Source organism: Cupressus sempervirens, chromosome 8 (assembly GCF_028749045.1).
Source record: "Cupressus sempervirens isolate cs-2001-9-10 chromosome 8, ASM2874904v1, whole genome shotgun sequence".
Lineage (NCBI taxonomy): Eukaryota > Viridiplantae > Streptophyta > Pinopsida > Cupressales > Cupressaceae > Cupressus > Cupressus sempervirens.
In genome coordinates, this window is record NC_143125.1 from 577,744,657 (window position 1) to 577,766,450 (window position 21,794).

At 30.9% G+C, this 21,794-nt stretch overlaps 1 protein-coding gene across 1 annotated transcript; it reads left to right on the forward strand.

Annotated features, from left to right (window-relative positions):
* The first annotated feature begins 18,133 nt into the window (after positions 1 to 18,133).
* On the forward strand, positions 18,134 to 19,267 carry LOC149543742 (putative mediator of RNA polymerase II transcription subunit 26b). The gene is made up of 3 exons (XM_089795836.1): positions 18,134 to 18,326; positions 18,474 to 18,663; positions 19,138 to 19,267. Exons 1-3 carry the CDS (start codon positions 18,134 to 18,136, stop codon positions 19,265 to 19,267), a joined length of 513 nt encoding a protein of 170 aa, XP_089651962.1.
* Positions 19,268 to 21,794: the final 2,527 nt, after the last annotated feature.

Here is a 21,794-nt window from a genome sequence, read left to right on the forward strand (position 1 = left end):
AAGACCACTTAGATCTGTGTGAAAAATCTCTAATTTCTTTATAGTAGAGAACTAATTTCAAGGAAAAGAGGCTTTCCTCAGCTTAGCCAAAATACATTCCTTGAAGACAACATTAGTAGAATTAATAATCTTAGGCAAATCTCTCACTATAAATGTAGAGCTAAACTTTACAATATTATCAAAGTTGATATGATAGAACTTCCTATGCCATAACCAACTATTATAAACTTTTGCAACCAAGCATATTATTTTAGTAGGATTCAACTGAAATACATTACCTCTAGATCTAGTTCTAGTACTAATCAACTTACCATCTTTGCCTTTGATAATGCAAGTCTTCTCTATGAACTGCAACAAATATCCCTTGTCTACCAATTGTCCATCACTTAAAAAATTATGTTTCAAATCATCAACAAAGTAAACATCATTAGTGTTAGTTTTACCATCAAGAGTAATAGATCCAATTGATGTAATATGATAGGTTGCATTGTTATCAACTCTAACAATACCTCCATCATGATTTTTAATCTTAACAAACTTGTTTATATCACTAGTCATGTAATGTGAACATCCACTGTCAATTATCCAATCTAATTTCTTCCTTAATTTCTCTATCAAGATCATCTTCCTTGATAGCCACAAATCCTTATTTATCATCACTTTCACTTTGATCTCTTTCGTCAGATTCTTCATCCTCATTAGCATATTGACAATTTTTATCCTTATCTCTTCTAGGCTTAAATTTTCCTTCAAACTTTTTCTCTCTTTTAGGAAATTTAGATGCATAATGAACATATTCATCACAAGTCTAACACTTAAAGAATTTCTTACCATCTTTCTCTCTTTTTACCAGAAGGGCTATTCCTTCTTCAATCTTCTTATCTTCTTTAGATCTACTACTACTATAAAAAATTTGCTCTTCCACTTGCACTTCTTGATAGGTTAGGTCGAATGTTCAAAGCACTTAAAGCTATCTCAACTCTGGCTAGTTCACCAAACTATCTTATTTCTACTTCTAAAAACTCTAACCTTCCAAGCAATGTTTCCTTTGTGAAATCTTTGGTGTGGGCCACTACTAGCTAAATCAAATGAGTTGTCTACTTGAATGGTGGTTTCAAACTTTTTGAGATCTTCCATATAACCTCATCATCTTGTTTAGTTCCACCAAGAGACCAAATACCTACAATAATTTTTAATATTCTACCAACATAACTTCTTATAGATTCATCTTCCATCATCTTAGCATCTTGAAATGTGTAAATCTAATTTTCCAATCTCATTCTTTTTGCATGATAATTACCTTCAAAAGTAACTTCTAATGCTTTCCAAATTTCATGAAAATTTTGAACTATCTTTACCTGATTGTATTCATTCTTTGGAAGAGGTGACACTAGGACTTCTTTGGCTCTCATGTTACACATGAATAGATCTCTTTCTCCCTCATTGCACTCCTCTAGCTTTGATTCTTCAACAATTGTCTTCTTAGCTTTCATCAAAAGCCAATATCCTAGACCCATGCATAGCAAATGATTCATAATATTTTCCTTCCAACTATAATAGTTGGCCCCATTGAATCTTGGACTATCTTTCCTAAACATATTTTCCATCGATCTCCCAAAGTCATTAAGCCTTATCTTCAAGGACTTGATGCTCTGATACCAATTGTTAGAATATATAGTCCACTGATATAACTAAGAATGGGGGGGGGGGGGGGGGGATTAGTTATCTAACTATTATCACAATCATTAACTTGAAACAAACTTAACCATGTTAGTAATACAAACTAAAATCACAACAAGATACTCATGCACAATTAACACCAGATATATTAACTAGGGAAACCCTAGTGGGAATGGTACCCACAAGATGATGTACTAATATACATATTACTTCTTAGAGGATAGACCCTATTAGGAATCTATTACAATGATCAGTATATACGAGTCCCTATTTGGAGATTCCAACCCTGTTAGGAGTTGTGGAAGATAGCTAGACCCATTGCCCAAATAGCTTCAAGGTTAAAATCAATGAACCCATTGTCCAAATGATCTCTATATTATTCCTTGTAGAATAATAGATTTGAAATGTAGTTACTTCCTCTATCTTTGTCCAGTCAACCAGAATTCTACTCCTTTAGATCTTGTAATCCAGATCTCATACTATGCATCCAATGATGCCTTGGATCACTTACACACATTTAGTAAGCATTCTACTCCTTGCACTATGTACTAATACTTCACATTCCACTTGATCTTCTTCTCCTAGATGTCTTACAAATAAGGAAAATAATTTTCATTTATATTGTATCTTCATAATAATTCCTTGAGTCATCCTTGAGGCTTTTCCAATTAATTAAAATAAGATAATTAATTAATTCACAATTGCAATAGCACTATCAACTCACAATCTATAGAAAACTTCACATGTGTGATAACACATCTTGCACACACACTGATGTCACCACATGACTATCATCTATCACTATGTGATTGTGCATCTCTTCATTACATCTCAGATGAAAGATATAAATAGATCATCAAAATGCTATTTTCCAGTACTCTATTTTTGCACTACTTCTAGTAAATCAAGTGTAACTTTCATACACCATTGACTCAGACTTAGTCCTCTTAGCCACATCATTAGGAAAACCTCTAAAATATGTGCTTCACTATGCATTATCTAAACCTTCCTCAACTTCTACGCATCATAAGATATCTAGTTGTTATTCTTCTAGTCTTTATAGAATTATTGCTATGTTGACATCAATGACAAATATAGTCATGAATGCAACATATTGATGTTCTCCAATGCTTAAGATACTCCCCCAATGTGGTATCATCAGCACTCATGCTAAAAATCTCCCCCTTTATAATTGATGGCAACATAGATGAAATGCATCTAAGTTCCAAGAATACAAAACTATGCGTTGCTGCTAATGCTGACAACTTCTCAAATCCTCTTCATCAAGCTGAAATCTTCTAGTTGTTAGAACTGGCATCATTTGTTCATAGTGAAGAACTTACAACACTTTTTTGGATGCATATCTTTCCCATAGAGATATTATTCTATGCATTTAAATTTCCTTCTATGCACTAAAATATTCTTCTACGCACTTACATGAATCTTTATAAATCTCCTTAAAGAGATAAAACTCCCCCATTTATATCTCAACAAGTGCCTCTTTCATATATTCTCTTCCCATTTCCTACAACATATTTTTCATGTGCATATTCTCTCCTCCATTAACATCAATTTCAAATGTATTGATACAAGTACAAAATGCCAATTGCTAAATAACAATTGTTATATTATAGTTCTTCCAAATCTTCAGTCAGCTCAAATGTTCAAAGAAACCATTTAATACAAAGTACCAAATACCAAGAGTCCTTAATGACTCAGTACATACTAGATACTCCCTCATACAAGAAGTATCAACATTCAATCTAGTCTAACCATAGTGATTTGTACCACTGGACTGATGCACTCTTTGCATCTCTACACTAAATTAGGCAAGGGCATAAACCCTAGCATAACTCTTAGGTACTCAAAAGTATCCTTAGGAAAAGGCTTCATAAAGATATCTACAATCTGATCTTTAGTACTTATATACTCCAACCTTATTTCCTTTTCATCTACCTTTTCTCTCAAAACATGATACTTGATGGATATATGCTTTATTTTAGAACAAAATATTGGATTCTTAGACATACTTACTATACTTGTGTTATTATAGTAAATGATAATAGGTTTTGTAAACTCAATCCCAATATCCTTCAACATTTTCTTCATCCACATAACCTGAGCCTTAGTTTTACTCTAAGATATATAGTCTTGTTTCTTTCTAAACCAAGAAACTAATCTTCCTCTAAGAAATAATTCTCCACCACTACTTATCTTTCTATCATTCATACTACCTACCCAATCTATATCACTATATGTGCACAAAGTAAAATCATTTGATCTATCATACCAAATTCCATATTTAGATGTACCGTTCAAATATTTGAATATTCTATTTACTTCTACATAATGATATTGTTAAGGGTTGGCTTGAAATCTTGCTACAATCCCAACAATATTTTCTATATCTCATTTTGTGTGAGTTTGATATTGAAATCCTCCAATTATAGATCTATACTTCTTCTACTTAACTATAGGTGTCTCATCTTTACTATATAACTTATGACAAGTTATCATGGCTGTACCAATAGGTTTACAAATTTCTAAACCAAATATTTTCAACAACTCTTTCAAATAATTGGCTTCTAAAATAAGTATCCCATCTCTGCTCTACACAATCTGCAATCCTAGGGAAAACTTCATTTCTCATATCATGGTCATTTCAAATTCATTTATCATCTCTTCAAAAACTTATCACTTTCTTTATAATATCCTCCAAATATTATGTCATCCACAAAATAAACCATCATCAATTTTTCATAAGTACAGGTTACTATTTGTTGTGCATTGAATAAATCCAAGTTTAGACTTTGTTCAACCTTTCATACTAGGTTCTAGGTACTTTTTTCAGACCATACGGTGTTTTCTTCAATTTGCATACAAGATCTTTTTCCTCAGTCAAAGGGAATCCATCAGGTTTCTCAATGTACACTTCTTCTTCACGTTGTCCATTTAGAAAAGCTAACTTGACATTCATCTAATAAACCTTGAAATTATTTCTTATTGCATAAGCCACTAACATCCTTACTGCTTTCATTCTTTCCATAGGTGATATGTTTCATCATAATCTATGCCTTCTTGTTGCGAGTAACCTTTGCAAACAAGTTGGGAGTTGTTTCTCACAACTTCTCCTTGCTCATTCATCTTATTTCTGAATACCCACTTGGTACCTATCACATTCTTATCTTTAGCTCTAGGAATTGATTCCCTTGTCTCATTCTTCACAATTTGATCTAATTTTTATTTATTTCATTTCTTGTATCTAGTGATCATCCTTACATGCCTCATCTATGCTCTTATGTTTCACTTGAGAAATTGGGCATAATTCCTCATTCACTATGTTCCTTGTCATCACTCTTTTATCCTTTCTCTCAATTATTTTCTCTGAAGGGTGATTCTTTGTCATGTTTCTATTGGAGGTACGAGTTGACATCTTGACTCTTATCTCTTCTCTAGGTTCAGATATTTGTTCTTTTCTATGCTCAACAGATACATCATTCTACAAGTTATTGTTAGTCTCAAAAAGAACTTCAACATTTTGTCTAACAATTCTAGAATTATCCTCTTCTTCATCAGAATTATAATCTACCATCTTCTCTTTAGTACCAAACTTTTCATCAATCCTTACATTTGCACACTCAACTATTGTCTTAGTTCTATAGTTAAAATATCTATATGATTTACTTTTCAATGAGTAACCGAGAAACATACCTTCATCGCTTCTAAGATCAAACTTACCAATATCATCATCTCTCTTTATGTAACACTTACTTCCAAATATTCTAAAATACTTCACTAATGATGAATGACCAAATCATAACTCATAGTGTGTCTTTCTCATACCTTTTCTAATCCATACTTTGATTAGAGTATATATTATAGTGTTAATTGCTTCTCTCCAAAATGTCTTTGAGGCATCATTCTTAGATAACATCGCTCTTTTTTCTTTTGCTACTAACTTATTCCTTCTTTCAACAATCCCATTATGTTCAGGTGCTCTTGGTGAAGATAAATGTCTTTTGATTCCATTTTCTTTACAAAACATATTGAACTCTCTAGAGGTGAACTCTCCTCCTCTATCTGATCTCAAATATTTAATCCTGACACTAGATTCATTTTCAACTCTATTCTTAAACATCTTAAATTTCTCAAAATCTTTAAACTTTTCTTTTAAGAAACTCTACCCACATCATTCTAGTGAAATCATTAACAAAAATCACAAAGTACCTTTCACCATAGAATCCTTTGGTTCTTGCAAGACCACTTAGATCTGTGTGAAAAATCTCTAATTTCTTTATAGTAGAGAACTAATTTCAAGGAAAAGAGGCTTTCCTCAGCTTAGCCAAAATACATTCCTTGAAGACAACATTAGTAGAATTAATAATCTTAGGCAAATCTCTCACTATAAATGTAGAGCTAAACTTTACAATATTATCAAAGTTGATATGATAGAACTTCCTATGCCATAACCAACTATTATAAACTTTTGCAACCAAGCATATTATTTTAGTAGGATTCAACTGAAATACATTACCTCTAGATCTAGTTCTAGTACTAATCAACTTACCATCTTTGCCTTTGATAATGCAAGTCTTCTCTATGAACTGCAACAAATATCCCTTGTCTACCAATTGTCCATCACTTAAAAAATTATGTTTCAAATCATCAACAAAGTAAACATCATTAGTGTTAGTTTTACCATCAAGAGTAATAGATCCAATTGATGTAATATGATAGGTTGCATTGTTATCAACTCTAACAATACCTCCATCATGATTTTTAATCTTAACAAACTTGTTTATATCACTAGTCATGTAATGTGAACATCCACTGTCAATTATCCAATCTAATTTCTTCCTTAATTTCTCTATCAAGATCATCTTCCTTGATAGCCACAAATCCTTATTTATCATCACTTTCACTTTGATCTCTTTCGTCAGATTCTTCATCCTCATTAGCATATTGACAATTTTTATCCTTATCTCTTCTAGGCTTAAATTTTCCTTCAAACTTTTTCTCTCTTTTAGGAAATTTAGATGCATAATGAACATATTCATCACAAGTCTAACACTTAAAGAATTTCTTACCATCTTTCTCTCTTTTTACCAGAAGGGCTATTCCTTCTTCAATCTTCTTATCTTCTTTAGATCTACTACTACTATAAAAAATTTGCTCTTCCACTTGCACTTCTTGATAGGTTAGGTCGAATGTTCAAAGCACTTAAAGCTATCTCAACTCTGGCTAGTTCACCAAACTATCTTATTTCTACTTCTAAAAACTCTAACCTTCCAAGCAATGTTTCCTTTGTGAAATCTTTGGTGTGGGCCACTACTAGCTAAATCAAATGAGTTGTCTACTTGAATGGTGGTTTCAAACTTTTTGAGATCTTCCATATAACCTCATCATCTTGTTTAGTTCCACCAAGAGACCAAATACCTACAATAATTTTTAATATTCTACCAACATAACTTCTTATAGATTCATCTTCCATCATCTTAGCATCTTGAAATGTGTAAATCTAATTTTCCAATCTCATTCTTTTTGCATGATCATCACCTTCAAAAGTAACTTCTAATGCTTTCCAAATTTCATGAAAAGTTTGAACTATCTTTACCTGATTGTATTCATTCTTTGGAAGAGGTGACACTAGGACTTCTTTGGCTCTCATGTTACACATGAATAGATCTCTTTCTCCCTCATTGCACTCCTCTAGCTTTGATTCTTCAACAATTGTCTTCTTAGCTTTCATCAAAAGCCAATATCCTAGACCCATGCATAGCAAATGATTCATAATATTTTCCTTCCAACTATAATAGTTGGCCCCATTGAATCTTGGACTATCTTTCCTAAACATATTTTCCATCGATCTCCCAAAGTCATTAAGCCTTATCTTCAAGGACTTGATGTTCTGATACCAATTGTTAGAATATATAGTCCACTGATATAACTAAGAATGGGGGGGGGGGGGGGGGGATTAGTTATCTAACTATTATCACAATCATTAACTTGAAACAAACTTAACCATGTTAGTAATACAAACTAAAATCACAACAAGATACTCATGCACAATTAACACCAGATATATTAACTAGGGAAACCCTAGTGGGAATGGTACCCACAAGATGATGTACTAATATACATATTACTTCTTAGAGGATAGACCCTATTAGGAATCTATTACAATGATCAGTATATACGAGTCCCTATTTGGAGATTCCAACCCTGTTAGGAGTTGTGGAAGATAGCTAGACCCATTGCCCAAATAGCTTCAAGGTTAAAATCAATGAACCCATTGTCCAAATGATCTCTATATTATTCCTTGTAGAATAATAGATTTGAAATGTACTTACTTCCTCTATCTTTGTCCTGTCAACCAGAATTCTACTCCTTTAGATCTTGTAATCCAGATCTCATACTATGCATCCAATGATGCCTTGGATCACTTACACACATTTAGTAAGCATTCTACTCCTTGCACTATGTACTAATACTTCACATTCCACTTGATCTTCTTCTCCTAGATGTCTTACAAATAAGGAAAATAATTTTCATTTATATTGTATCTTCATAATAATTCCTTGAGTCATCCTTGAGGCTTTTCCAATTAATTAAAATAAGATAATTAATTAATTCACAATTGCAATAGCACTATCAACTCACAATCTATAGAAAACTTCACATGTGTGATAACACATCTTGCACACACACTGATGTCACCACATGACTATCATCTATCACTATGTGATTGTGCATCTCTTCATTACATCTCAGATGAAAGATATAAATAGATCATCAAAATGCTATTTTCCAGTACTCTATTTTTGCACTACTTCTAGTAAATCAAGTGTAACTTTCATACACCATTGACTCTGACTTAGTCCTCTTAACCATGTCATGTGGAAAACCTTAGGAACATGTCCTTCACTATGCATCATAAGATATCCAACTACTATTCTTCTAGCCTTTACAAAATTACTACTATGTTGATATGAATGAAAAATATAGTCATGAATGCAACATATCAATGTTCTCCAATAATTGGGATACTCCCTTAGTTGTTTGATGAATAGCTTTTAATAACTTGTTTAGGTTATTAAGCTCTAACTACATTGTCTATATAGAAAAAAACCTGATTGGTTTTTATAATCTGATTAGGTTTCATAAAACCTAATTAGGTTATACAAAACTCGATCAGGTTCTATATTATTATTACATAAAGGTAGATTGAAGAAGGGATGGAGTGATGGAGAGAATGAGAGAGAGGGTGAGGCTAGGATAAAGATATAGAAGGGGATAGAAGGAGAGGGAGGGAATAAGAAAGAGGGAGAGTGAATGGAGTTGAGAGAGAAGATGATAAGAGAGAGAGACAAAGAGAAGAGATATGAGAGTGAGAGATTAGGCGATAAGAGGGGGATATGAGTGAGAGAGAGAGAGAGAGAGAGAGAGAGAGAGAGAGAGAGAGAGAGAGAGAGAGAGAGAGAGAGAGAGAGAGAGAGAGGATATGATAGAAAGAGTGAGAGAGAGGTGGAGAGAATAAATGAGAGAGAAGAGGATAGGAGGAAGAGAGAGAGGATATGAGATAGGGAGAGAGATTAGAGGATATGATAGAAATTGTGTGTGTGAGAGTGATATATATATATGGAGAGGATGTGTGTGTGTGTGTGAGAGAGAGAGAGAGATAGAGATTAGGGGGTATGATTTAAAGAGACAAAGAGAAGGGGATAGGAGAGAGAGAGAGAGACAAAGAGAGAGAGAGAGAGAGAGAGAGAGAGAGAGAGAGAGAGAGAGAGAGAGAGAGAGAGAGAGTGAGAGAGAGAGAGAGGGGGGGGGGATAGGACAGAGAGAGAGAGAGAGAGAGAGAGAGAGAGAGAGAGAGAGGATGGGATGGAGAGAAGTATTAGAGGATATGATAGAAAGAGTGAGAGAGAGATGGGGGATAGGAGAAAGAGAGAGGTGGATGTCTGTGTGTGTGTGTGTGTGTGTCTGTGTGTGTGTGTGTGTGTGAGAGAGAGAGAGAGAGAGAGAGAGAGAGAGAGAGAGAGAGAGAGATGGGAGAAAGAGGGAGGGGGGATAGGAGAGAGAGAGAGAGGAGAGAGACAGAGAGAGAGGATCGGAGAGAGATTAGTGGATATGATATATATATATATATATATACAAAGAGAGAGAGAGAAGGGGATAGGACAAAGAGAGATAGGGATAGGATAAAGAGTGAAGGGATAGGATAAAGAGTGAAAATAAGAGAGAGGATGGGATGAAGACAGGGATTGGGGGACATGATAGACACTTGTTTAGTATTTTTTCATCTTCTAAGATGAATTATCATCTTTGTCTTCATTAGGTACACTAATGGTGAAGTCGGTATCTCTAAAATCATCACCATAATCTTAAATGTCTTCTTAGCTTTCTAACCATATAATTTTTATTTTTTTTGGACAACATTAATATTTTAAACTTTAATTAGTTTTACCAATGCCTTGGCATTCCTTATAGACATATGTCTACCATTTTTTTAATAACTTTTGATATACTTAACCAAATTCAAAATAAATTGCATATTATTGTTTTATACTTGATCATATACACATTTTTAAAAGAAAGCTTCAATTTTCAATAATTTTGATGTAAGTTATGCTCAGCACACGAACAAGTACCAAAATTTCAAGATGTAGTCTATTCAATAATTCATAACAAAAAAAAACTCATCATAAAATTAAAAAAGAATTACACAACTTCTAGATATGACTCTTAACTATCATCCTACCAAAGGGATATGCAAAATACTAAATATAACTATGTCTTTGTGTTACACACAAAAATGGCTATGTTATGTTTTCTATAAAAATTAGGAACTATTTTTCATGTGTGCAAGGTTTGACCTACTTAACCTTATCCATTTGTAAAAACTCTAGTAGTTTAGAAAGTAGATTCATAGTACTACAATTTGTATGTTTTATGCATCTTGTCATTTTTAGTGGATGACCCTCAAATTTCTCATCCAAGTTTAGGTTTACCTGATTTTAGAAAAAAGGTGTACACTTATACCCCCCTTTTTGTACACCATCTTGGTGCACTCACCCTCAGCTCATAGAAAAATTGGCAACTAAGGGAACTAAGACTAGGCCGAGCATTAAGGAAACTAAGCCAAGAATTAGCCAAACTACAAGCATTATCATGCTCCTAGTACATGTCAAGCTCCTATTGCATGCTGAGCATAGTGAATATCGAGCAATAGAAGATGTCAAGCTCCTAATACATGTTGAGCACTCAAAAGGTGCCAAGCTCCAATAATGATTGAGCCCCTACAATGACAGAGCTCCTTGGCCATAACTACACCCTTCAGCGATTGAGCAACATTGTTTGGTGACCAAGTCCATAACTCCTAGCCAAAATACTTCCAACATGCAAGATTGATAAAAACCCAAGGATGCTCCTACATCAGTTTGACATCATTAAGCTTTCTTTATACTTTCTCCTAAAATTAAAATATTTTTGCATTCTTGACACATTGATAGTCCTCCTTGGTTTTCCATCTTATCATAGACTTTTTCACTCCATCTATGATTTTTCTTCTCATTAATTTATCATATGCTTTTCTATGATATCAATTTTTAGCCGTAACTTATTTTCCCTTTTATTTATCCTAGTGCATATCCTAAACTTCTTTTGGATTCCACAAACATTCAATGAATGGATACTTTGAGGCCCATTCTATTTGAAAATTGCTTACTGATAGATGCCTATTCCAATTTTTTTTTCATTTAGCATTATTTTTTGCTTTGTAAATCCTTTTTCCCTTTCTTGCCAATGCACCATCACCATCTTTGGAATTTTCATCCAAGTTGATTATATGAATATTTTTATGGCTTCTTTAGGTATTTACCTCAAGATCTTGGCTACTCTAGGTATTTACTTGAAGATCTTCTTCAAGTTCATTATGATAATAGATATCAAGTTTTCTAACTTCTTGAATATGTGGGAGTGACACTAAGAGTGGATGAGAATCTTGTAAATATACTTTTTATGTTTTATCTTCCAAATTTTGGCCACTTAAATATGATGAAAAGGTTCTATGAGTGTGTTTGGGTGGTCTTTCTTGGTTTCTACCACATGTAGAACTATTAAACTTGTTCATGTTTAACATCTCCAAAGAAATATATGTTGCCAAAAAAATCAACAGGTTGAAGAAGTGACAGACAACTATGGCATATATTTACCTACACTAAAATATATAGATGTCATATAATGTCTCCCTATTTAGTGGGTGACTCAGTGATCACTAGTCCCAGCTGATAACTAGCCATTAATAGTCTAATTTTTACATACTAAATAAGAACAAACTAAAATTACAAAGCCTAGACACGTAGGGGTCTCAGTTACTCACCCTTACCTCAATTGTAATCATCATTCACCAATGCTCTTGGCAGTTTAAGAAATTGAGACTTCACTATCGATTGAAAATCAATGAACCTACTATTCTATAAATATATTTATACCAAACCTTTTGGGAAATTTTCATGGGAATATTATAGAATATACAAAATATTTGGTGAAGCCCGCATAATAATAAAAATATCTTATATAATTTCCAAGGCGATTATGATTTGTCCAATATGTGACCATGCATATTAAAGTTGGAAAGATTGTATTAGTGTGGGACACATGTCTGCAAAATTGCATGGTGAATGTTGTCCCTCTCCCAAAGAAACCTTTCAAAACCATGGGTAAATTAAGGTCATCAAAAAAATTCCCCTTGGAAATCATAGGCAAATGTAGTTAATATGTCATGTGCAAATAATAATTTTGATTGGTTATATTGCATGAAAATGAGAGTCAATGGCATAAATCTTGCAATGATGGGCCTAGGCGTTTAACATTTTTTTGTAAATTTTGGGTGACATGCCCTGCTACATATGTGGGAAAAATTGTAAAATCGATGTATTTCAATGTTTGAAATTTTCTAATTGGTGAATATTCACCACTAAAGTAAACCCTGGTGTGTGTTAGCCACTCTTTTCTTGTGTGTATACCTTATGTCTATGACTAGCTTACTATCTCTATGAGCACAATGGGTTGTTCTACAAGTTCCATAGTTTTAGGAGATGTTTCTAACTATGACAATACTGGGGACTGATGAGCAATTAGTAAATTCCTCCATCAACAAGATATTGAGCTTGTATGCTCACTCTTTTTGTTGCATACATATTTGATGTATACATGTATATGATGTTGTAGGTATTAATATTGATATAGCCTTCTATGGTTACTCTTTACTTGTATGTCGCTATTTTTTAATCAAGTGGATGATTCTTCTATATTTATATATACCTAAAGTTCCTTGGTGTAGATCTATATTTTATTTAATTCCATACATGGGTGTTCATATCCCTACTATTTTATTGTTCAAAAAATCTTATCCTTTGCATGTTTTACCAACAATGACTACCAATTTAAGCCTATACTTAACTCAAGTGGATGGTAACAAATTTTTTAAATTTTCTAATAGTCTTTAGGTCCATCATATCATAGAATTCATTAATACTTTTTCAATACATTTTGAATAGCATCAATTAGACAGTCGCTTCAAAGCTTATGGCTTTTAGAATAGAGTCCATATGAAGTGGATTGTAATGTCATATGATCTAGAATACATTTTCATATAAGACCCATGTGTGGATCTTATGGGAAGTAAATTATCACCACATACCTATTTCTGGCTCATATGGAAAGTATTTGGTATTTTGAGACTAATTCAAGTGTATTGTACAATACTCTACTAGCATTTTATATCCTATTTTCTCATATTAGAAATATTACACTTTTATCCATCCTCCAAAAAATGTAAAATGGTTTTGGATACCCTATTTCATGTAGAAACCATCTCATCCATAATAGGTCAGATTTGTGCTCATTAGCGAATGCTTAATCCCATTTATATGTAAATTTAGTGTTTTTGAAATTCTATATCATGTTAAATGAAATTGTGTGGTTTAAAAGAACATCTTTTTTGAGATAGATATAGTAATATCTACCTCTTAAACTATGTGAGTAGTGTCCCACTCTCATTTTATTAATCTCAAAATGTGTGTTATCCATTCTAAGTGTGTCATTTATAACTTGGGAATCTTTGGAAGTATTAGAAAGACTTCTTGTTGTATGTAAGAACATGTGATTTATTGCAGGTTCCTTGAGTTTGTATCTTGTTTAGATATTTAATTTTCACACTTAGTGACTTGATCATCATGTGCATTAACTTATTATTAAGAAAAAAGTTATTATGTGCATATTTTATCCTTTTTGTCCAAGGCTTCCCAAATAGGGCATTGCAAGAAAAGATAAGGTAGAGTGACTCCATAAGTAAGTTTTTCACAAATATTTTCTAGAAGATATGAAAATTAAAGTAAGAACATAGATGAGGATTTAGCCATCCCTAGAAAAAATTAATATGATATAACCGTTATAAACATGGCCCCTAAATAGATCCCCAATTGTAGATATTGAAGATTGGAGAGTTTTCATAAAGAAAGAAGATTTCAGATAAGAATGAAGATGGAGTTTTTGGTGAAGTTATAAAAACTTGGACATAAAGAAGGGTCATCTAAGATAAGAAACTTCCTTGAACAAGAAATATTGGTTTCTAAGGAAGGTGGAGATATTAGAATGTAAAGTATGTATAATTGAAGAGAATAGAGCACAATCCATAATCAACAATCAACAATTAGAGACCAAATGAAGTTGATAGGGGTAGATATGAAAGAGGATGTAGGCATCAACCTCTTTAATGAAGCTCTATAACACGTTCATCATGAAGTACCTAATAAGAAGCATTTCCATTGTGATCATAACATCTGATTTAATCATTATATTTCCCCCTAAATCCCAGACTTGGATTATTGGTTCTAGATTTTCTATAATTTAAATCTTATAATATAAATATAATTTGTTATCACTATAGTCTTTGATGATAAATAAAATAGAATTACTATTAATATCATTTTTCAATAAAATGAGTAATATTGATCTTTATTTTTTCTATAATTTCATTTTAAATCAAATTTGTAAAAACACTTTTGTGTACTAAAAGTTGACAAAGACTATAAAAAAAAAGAGCCACATAGTACCTTGTGGAACCACAACTTATTTCATGACCCTTTATGATTTGAAATCTTGATTTTTATTCTAAGTGTAGCTCCTCAAAAAATTATTTTAATTCTACCATTCCTCCATAATAAAAAAATTTACATTAAACCATTAGAATTGCTTTTTATTTTAACAACAAATATACTTCAATAATGAGATAGACATCATTATATAAACAATCTAATAATGTAATACTATAAAATTATAATAAAATTCATTGTATTTTTCTTTTTTATACGTTGGCCTATTTTTTATATTTTTAAGCCGATAGGCTTATATGTGGGAGCTTTGCTCCCGAATTTTACAATTTTTTGTCGAAAAATTGTCAGCCTTTATTGGAATTCATATTTTTCTAACAATGGATCTTTCCTTTAGCAATTTCTATTTTCAACTCCTAAAAACTATCACTTTTATTTCTAATTTAGTCTCTAATTTCTAATTTCTATTCAGCTCTTCATTTAATATATTTTGTTTAACATTTGTTTATAAAAACAAACTTTTCAATCAAAGTAGAATAGTTAAATTTTGTGTGTGAAGGTTTTTCTATGGTGTGAGGAGGTTTTCACCTATTTTCAACTATTTCGATTTATAGGTGCAATAATGTTCAGAAATCCTTATAGCCTCATTTATTAGTTTAATAGTGCTAACTTTTCTTGGTTTTTTAATAGATTTTGGAGTTTTATATTGTGATAAATTCTGTGAATCAATTAATCATTTTCTTTACACCATATTTTTAAAAATATGTAGTAAAAAAAAATTAGTCAATCATTGAATTATTGGTGCTGGAAAGAAGGTAAAAGAATGTTTGAGGACTATATATTATTTTTGTGATAGATTATTCATTTTCAATTAGGCAATAATCTTTTTTATGTTAATTGTTTAAATCAAGAGAGCTATATTTCCACACTCTATTCTATTTGGATACCATTATTTGATTCAAGTCTATTGAGAATATACTTTTATTGATTATTTGTGATTATATATATAACAACAATTAAAATTGGGATGTGTTACTTATATATGCAAGCAATAAGATTTAATAATAAGAGCTTTACTGAAATACATATTACATAGATTTAATATTGAAGACCTTGAATAGGAAAAATCATTTAAACATCTTCACACGAGAGAAGTTTAAAAATAAAATGATAAATATAGAAAATAAGAAAAATATACTTTTTTTTAAATAAAGAATGACTTGAATTAAAATAGAAAAAAATATAGAAAGTATTTATGCATCTAAATTTTACTTTAGTATTTCTTGAAATGAAAATTTAATTTAATTTTTGAATATACATTGATTTGCATAAGGTTTATATTGACATTTTAAAAATAATTTAGTTTAGATTAACTTTCTAATATGAAGTGATTTAAAGTTAAAAAGATGAATAAAATAGAAAGATTGCTATATTGTTCATATATCTAGATATTAATTTCTATTCTATTTTAAAATTATAATTAAAATATATTTATAAATATAATATAATTTATTTCTATTTGATAACTATTATAATTAAATTGATAATTTAACATTACATAATAAATATTTTCCAAATTTAAAAAGCTTGATTTTAATTTAATGAGGATTACATTTTATAAATTTAAAAATTTTGATTTTAATTTAATGAGGATTCACCTTAGTTCAATTAGAAATAGATAAAATGAACAACTATGAAAATTTATAATTAAACAAATAAAAATTTATACAAATTATATTTTGAAATATTTTTAATTATACTTTAGTAAAAATAAATATATAGAAATGTTTTGTTGCATAAAAAAAATATAGGCTTGCATATGTCTAGATATTATTAATAAAAAAAATTAGTTAAAAATATTAGATTAAAAAGTGTAGATTCATTTTTAAAAATGTGCAAGTTTTTCATTTGATTTTTATATTAATATTAAAAAATTGTCCTCTCTAATTCACTTTTTTTTTGGTTTCTTAAATCTTTATTAAACCAAAATCTTAACGTAGATTATTTCTATTAATATTTCTTAAAAAATCTTAAGCTACATTACTTCTATATGGTGGTTAGATATTTTAAATATCTTGTGTAATAGATTCTTTCTATTTTCTTGAAGTTTCTTAAATTAATACAAATAATATCTTATAAAGATTTTTTTTAAATAAAACCTTTTGTGAGTTTGTTGAGTTAAAATCTATTTGTAGAGTATGAAATTAAATTTATAAAATAAATTTCCAAAATTTGTACAAAGATTATGTTTCTTGCAACATGGTTTCCCTCATGGACTTAATTGACTTTGTAGTTTGCATTTTCATAACTGATTTCAATATAACTTTTTGAAATTTGTGTATGGATGTTAGGAAAATAATCATAAATAGATGATGTTAATTGAAATGAGGTTTACATAGTATTTTTATTTTCATGAAAAAAATTTATATGTAGAGATTTATATTACATTTAACAAAGCTAGATTGTTACTATGCAAAACAAATATAGTCAAAGTAAACTACGAAATTCTTAGATATAAAAAAATAAAAAATTGTACTTTGATTTAATGATACAAGGTATTTATAACATTTATTTCATTGTATTTAGATGGAATTATTGATAAAAAAAAATTTAACTACTTATATATTTTTTATTTAGTACATTTTAGATTTTATCTAATTAGTTGTAAAAATGAAATATTTTCTATCGGCGCATTGTTGCATGCACAAAAGCATGCGACTGCTAGTTATATTAAATATATACACATTGAAAATTTGATAGAGCATTTTTGCATGCCATTACCTTTGAAAAGATTTTATGCTATTTGTATTCTGGTCTCTTCCTCTTTTTGTGAAGTTCTTTCGCTATAGTTTCCTTCCGAGTAAAGAGTATTGCCGAGGTCATAGAAAATTGCCCTTTAAAAACTATAGACTTATACCACCTACAAAGGAAGTTATATCCTGCTGAGAATCAATTGATGTTTGTGAGTACAACGATTGATTCCAAAATAGAAAGTTCTTGGGTTTCTAAATTCAAAAAATTAATAAAGAAGGGCGCAAATGAGCAAAAAGGTTGTCTAGGGGTCCTCTAAACGGAATGATTCCAAGAAACAGCTGTACAAAAAGACTTATCGAATCCAACAATAGTTCTTGGCTATGTACATTGTTGAAATATAGGTTTGTAATCTTCTTGTTACTTTGAACACTCTGTCTTTGGAGTTATAGTTGTGTCGTTTCAGGGTCTTGTTTAAGAGTGTAAAAAATCCTTTATTGTTTTAGGGTTTTGATTACATTGCAAATTTTCCTTGAAAAACTCTATTGGAGTTTTGGATTGAAGTTTTAAAATAGGAAGGAATAATCATGGAGTGGTGGAGGGATGTTTTTGGGCGTGGGGAGGTTGATATATGTAGTGTAATTGAAAATGCCATTTCAGTTGCAGCTTCTCATTGCCCTCAAGAATTAATGACTAGGAGGGAGAGAATTGCTCAGAGATTGTACTCACCTAGGTTTGCTAGGTGTGGAGAATGCAATGCATTGACATTGGCATTGGCAGGTGATAATATAAAAGGGAAACAAGGAGTGTTTGTTATAAGATGTGAAGGGCACCAAGAAAAATAGGAGGTTCTTAAGGAGAGAAAAAATCTCAAGGAGAGAAAGAAGGCTAGTAATTACACTTTTGATGAGGCTGAAACCCTTACAGAGGAAATAGAGGAGGAGATAGCTATTGTCAGAGAAGTTGAGAGGATCAAACAAATCTTGTTACACCCTGAGGAGTTGCCAAATCAAGTGCATGAGTGTCTGAGAAGATTGGAGTTCATGCAACTCTCTATAGCGACTCTTGAGGTGACTAAAATTGGGAGGGTTGTGAATGGATTAAGAAGACATCATTTGTAAAAAGTCCATTCCATAGCTAAGAAGCTTGTCTCCTATTGGAAAGAGCTTGTTGACATATGGATAGAGATTTTTCCTCCAGTAGACTCATCTATTGAGTATGTTTGTCCAAAAGATGTCAAAGATGACCATAATGGTTTATTTTCTCCGCCATTTGATCAGGGTGCCCTCTTACTAACTAGGACATCATCAATAGACATGCATGAGATCTTTGTTGGAATGGATGATGATGGAAATGTTCAAGATGTTGATGCAAATGTGAATGAAAAAGTGTTCATTAAATCACATTTACAGAAGCAGAAGAACAACAATAGCGATAGAACTTCAAAGAATACACCAACTCATGCATTTGGATCTTTTGTGTGAGTTATGAGGCCGTCTGCAAGACACAAACCAAATGAACATAGAGATCTAGTGCCAACCAAAAATCCTACTTGTGTCCAATCCCAAAATGATTATGTGAAGTTTGAAAGGGGTAAGAGAAAGTTTCATGAAGAATACCAACAAGTAGAGAAAGCAAAGAAGCAAAGGACTACTAAACTAATGGTGGAAGACATTCCTGAAAGTGGACACAAACTCATAAAGCTGCTCAAAGCTAAATAAGGATCACATAATCCACAACGATTTGAAAATTGTAAATGGAAATACTAAAGGGCTTAGTGTGAATGTAATCTCTTTAGCAGAAACTATTATATACTTATTTGTGTTTGATTTTTGGTTTTTTTTATATTCGTTAGAATTTGTTTTAATATGAGAAAACTGAGTGAATAACATATGAAACTAATTTTTTTTATTTAACAAATATCAGAAACTAGATTGTTAACATCCGATGTTTGATTAATTAATTTTATTTCTATTATAAGTTGACATTTGATTTAATGTTAACTTATGACACCTAATCTAACAAACAAATGAATGAATCAAATAAACAATATAAAATATAAAATTGTAACATAAAAATAACTATATCTATCTATCTAGAACATATAATAAATAAAAACAATTTCAACAATTAATATATCTTATTATAAATTATACTTTCACCAGTCAATATAATTAATATACTTGTTATGCTAAAATAATTATAAGCAAATTTGACTTCAATTATATGCTCACGATTTTGGTATTGGTTTAAAAATTAATCTACAACAGCTCTTCAGTAACTACACATTTAGTCACTGATTATTGACCAGTCAATGTTTTAATTAAGAACAGTTGTTCCTTATATTTGTGTCCGAAATTGTTTACACAGCAGGCCTGAGTTATCGGACTATTATTTAGCTATAGAAAATGTTCCTTCTACAACATTAATGCAGCTTTAAGCTTTGTTTAAAGGGATGCAGAAATCATGGAAATGTAACCGAAATAAGCTGCAATCCTGAAAGGATGTTGGAATGCACAAATGGTAAAGTCAATGGCAATACATTGTGTAAATTCTCTAAAAAATGGTATTGTTCAAACCTGGTGAAAATTTACATACCAATCCTATCTCACAAACAAAACATACCATTTTGCAGTGTGTAGATTTGTGCATGGAAATTCATTTAGTTTTTGTTTTATGAAATAATAACAAATTAGCGCTTAATGAAAATATTAAAAACATATTCTATAATATATTAAAATATTTAATTCAAGAATGTTAGAGTTAAATTTAATAATAAAAACTGTTTATAATATGCTATAATAAATATAAAAGAACAATAAAATCCATCTTAAATACTTTTTCCAATAAATTATTTGCATATATATATATATATATAATCTATTTTATAAAATATGGTTGGTATTTGTGTAAATTTAAAACTGGAAACAAATAGAATTAAGATAAAAATATTAATAGAGTTTGGTTGTTAGAGTAGAAAAATTAAGATCTTAGATTCAAATAAAAATGATCCAAAAAAAATTCTTAGTAATGATATGAAAAGATTTCTCATTTTCTCATAAATTTAAGCAGCTACAAATTATTGTTTAATGTTTTATTCTAGAACTATAATCAGATATAATTCAATTATAATTGTTCCTATAATTAACACCATTGAAATCATAAAACTTACAAGCCAAAGTTATAAAACAATTAGTTTTTGTCATATTTTAGCCATCAACCAATTTTTGTTGTCATAACATCCATTTCTTAGTGTTTCTCTCCTCCAATAAATTGTAAGAACAAAGCTTTTGGTTGTTGATCTTGGTAAAGCTATGTTGAAGGGAAACAAGAAAATGTTGTGACTGGTCGTATTCAAGCAAAAGGTAGAAATTTATTTGGATACCCAAGTTAGAGATTTTTTTTTTATAATAAGTATATTATATTTTTTTTTTCAATGGAAGTTGTGTCATGAAAACATTTCTTGATAGATTTTAAGAATACTTATTATTCAAACGCTATTTGTTTACACACCAATTATTGGAAAGGGTTACACATCATGTGGCATAAAAGAATATAAATGAACTGAGTCAGTGGCAATAAAGATCTTTTCCTTGACACAAAATAAAACAATAGATCATTGGACAACTGAATGGTATCTTTCAACTCTATCTTTTGATGATAGGAAAGTAAATTTTGGTATGAACAAATGGGTTCTTCAAATACCATTTTTCTATGCTTTGAGTTCAAGTTAGTAGGGGATCATGGTCTATTGTTGTTATTTGATTTGATTTATTTTGAAATTTTTAATTAGTGAATTAGTGTTACCAAATTAATCAAATATATATTATAAATTTCACGCAAGACTTCCATCTAGCTACCCTAGGAAAGAGTAGGGGAGGCAACTTTGGATAGATAGGAAGATTCATCTATAGTTCACAGTTTAACTTTGCACGGAGTAGTTAAGTACATCCATGGGTGCCTTTTGACACTGTCTCTACTTGATAAAATTTAGCACCTACTGTGAACATTGGAGTTTCCTTGCTTGCCAATTTCCCTTGCCTAAAGCATCTACATAAGCTAGTTTTGAGTGATAATTGCATAGCTAGGGTTATGCAAAATATAAGTTTATCCACTCCATCAAGTAATACCTGATTTGGTGTTAGATCTACATCTATAACTTTCTTCATACAGAATATCTGAATATCAAAAGCATTAGAAGATGGGTTCTAACATCCCTCCCCACTAGGAAGAGACATCAACCCATTG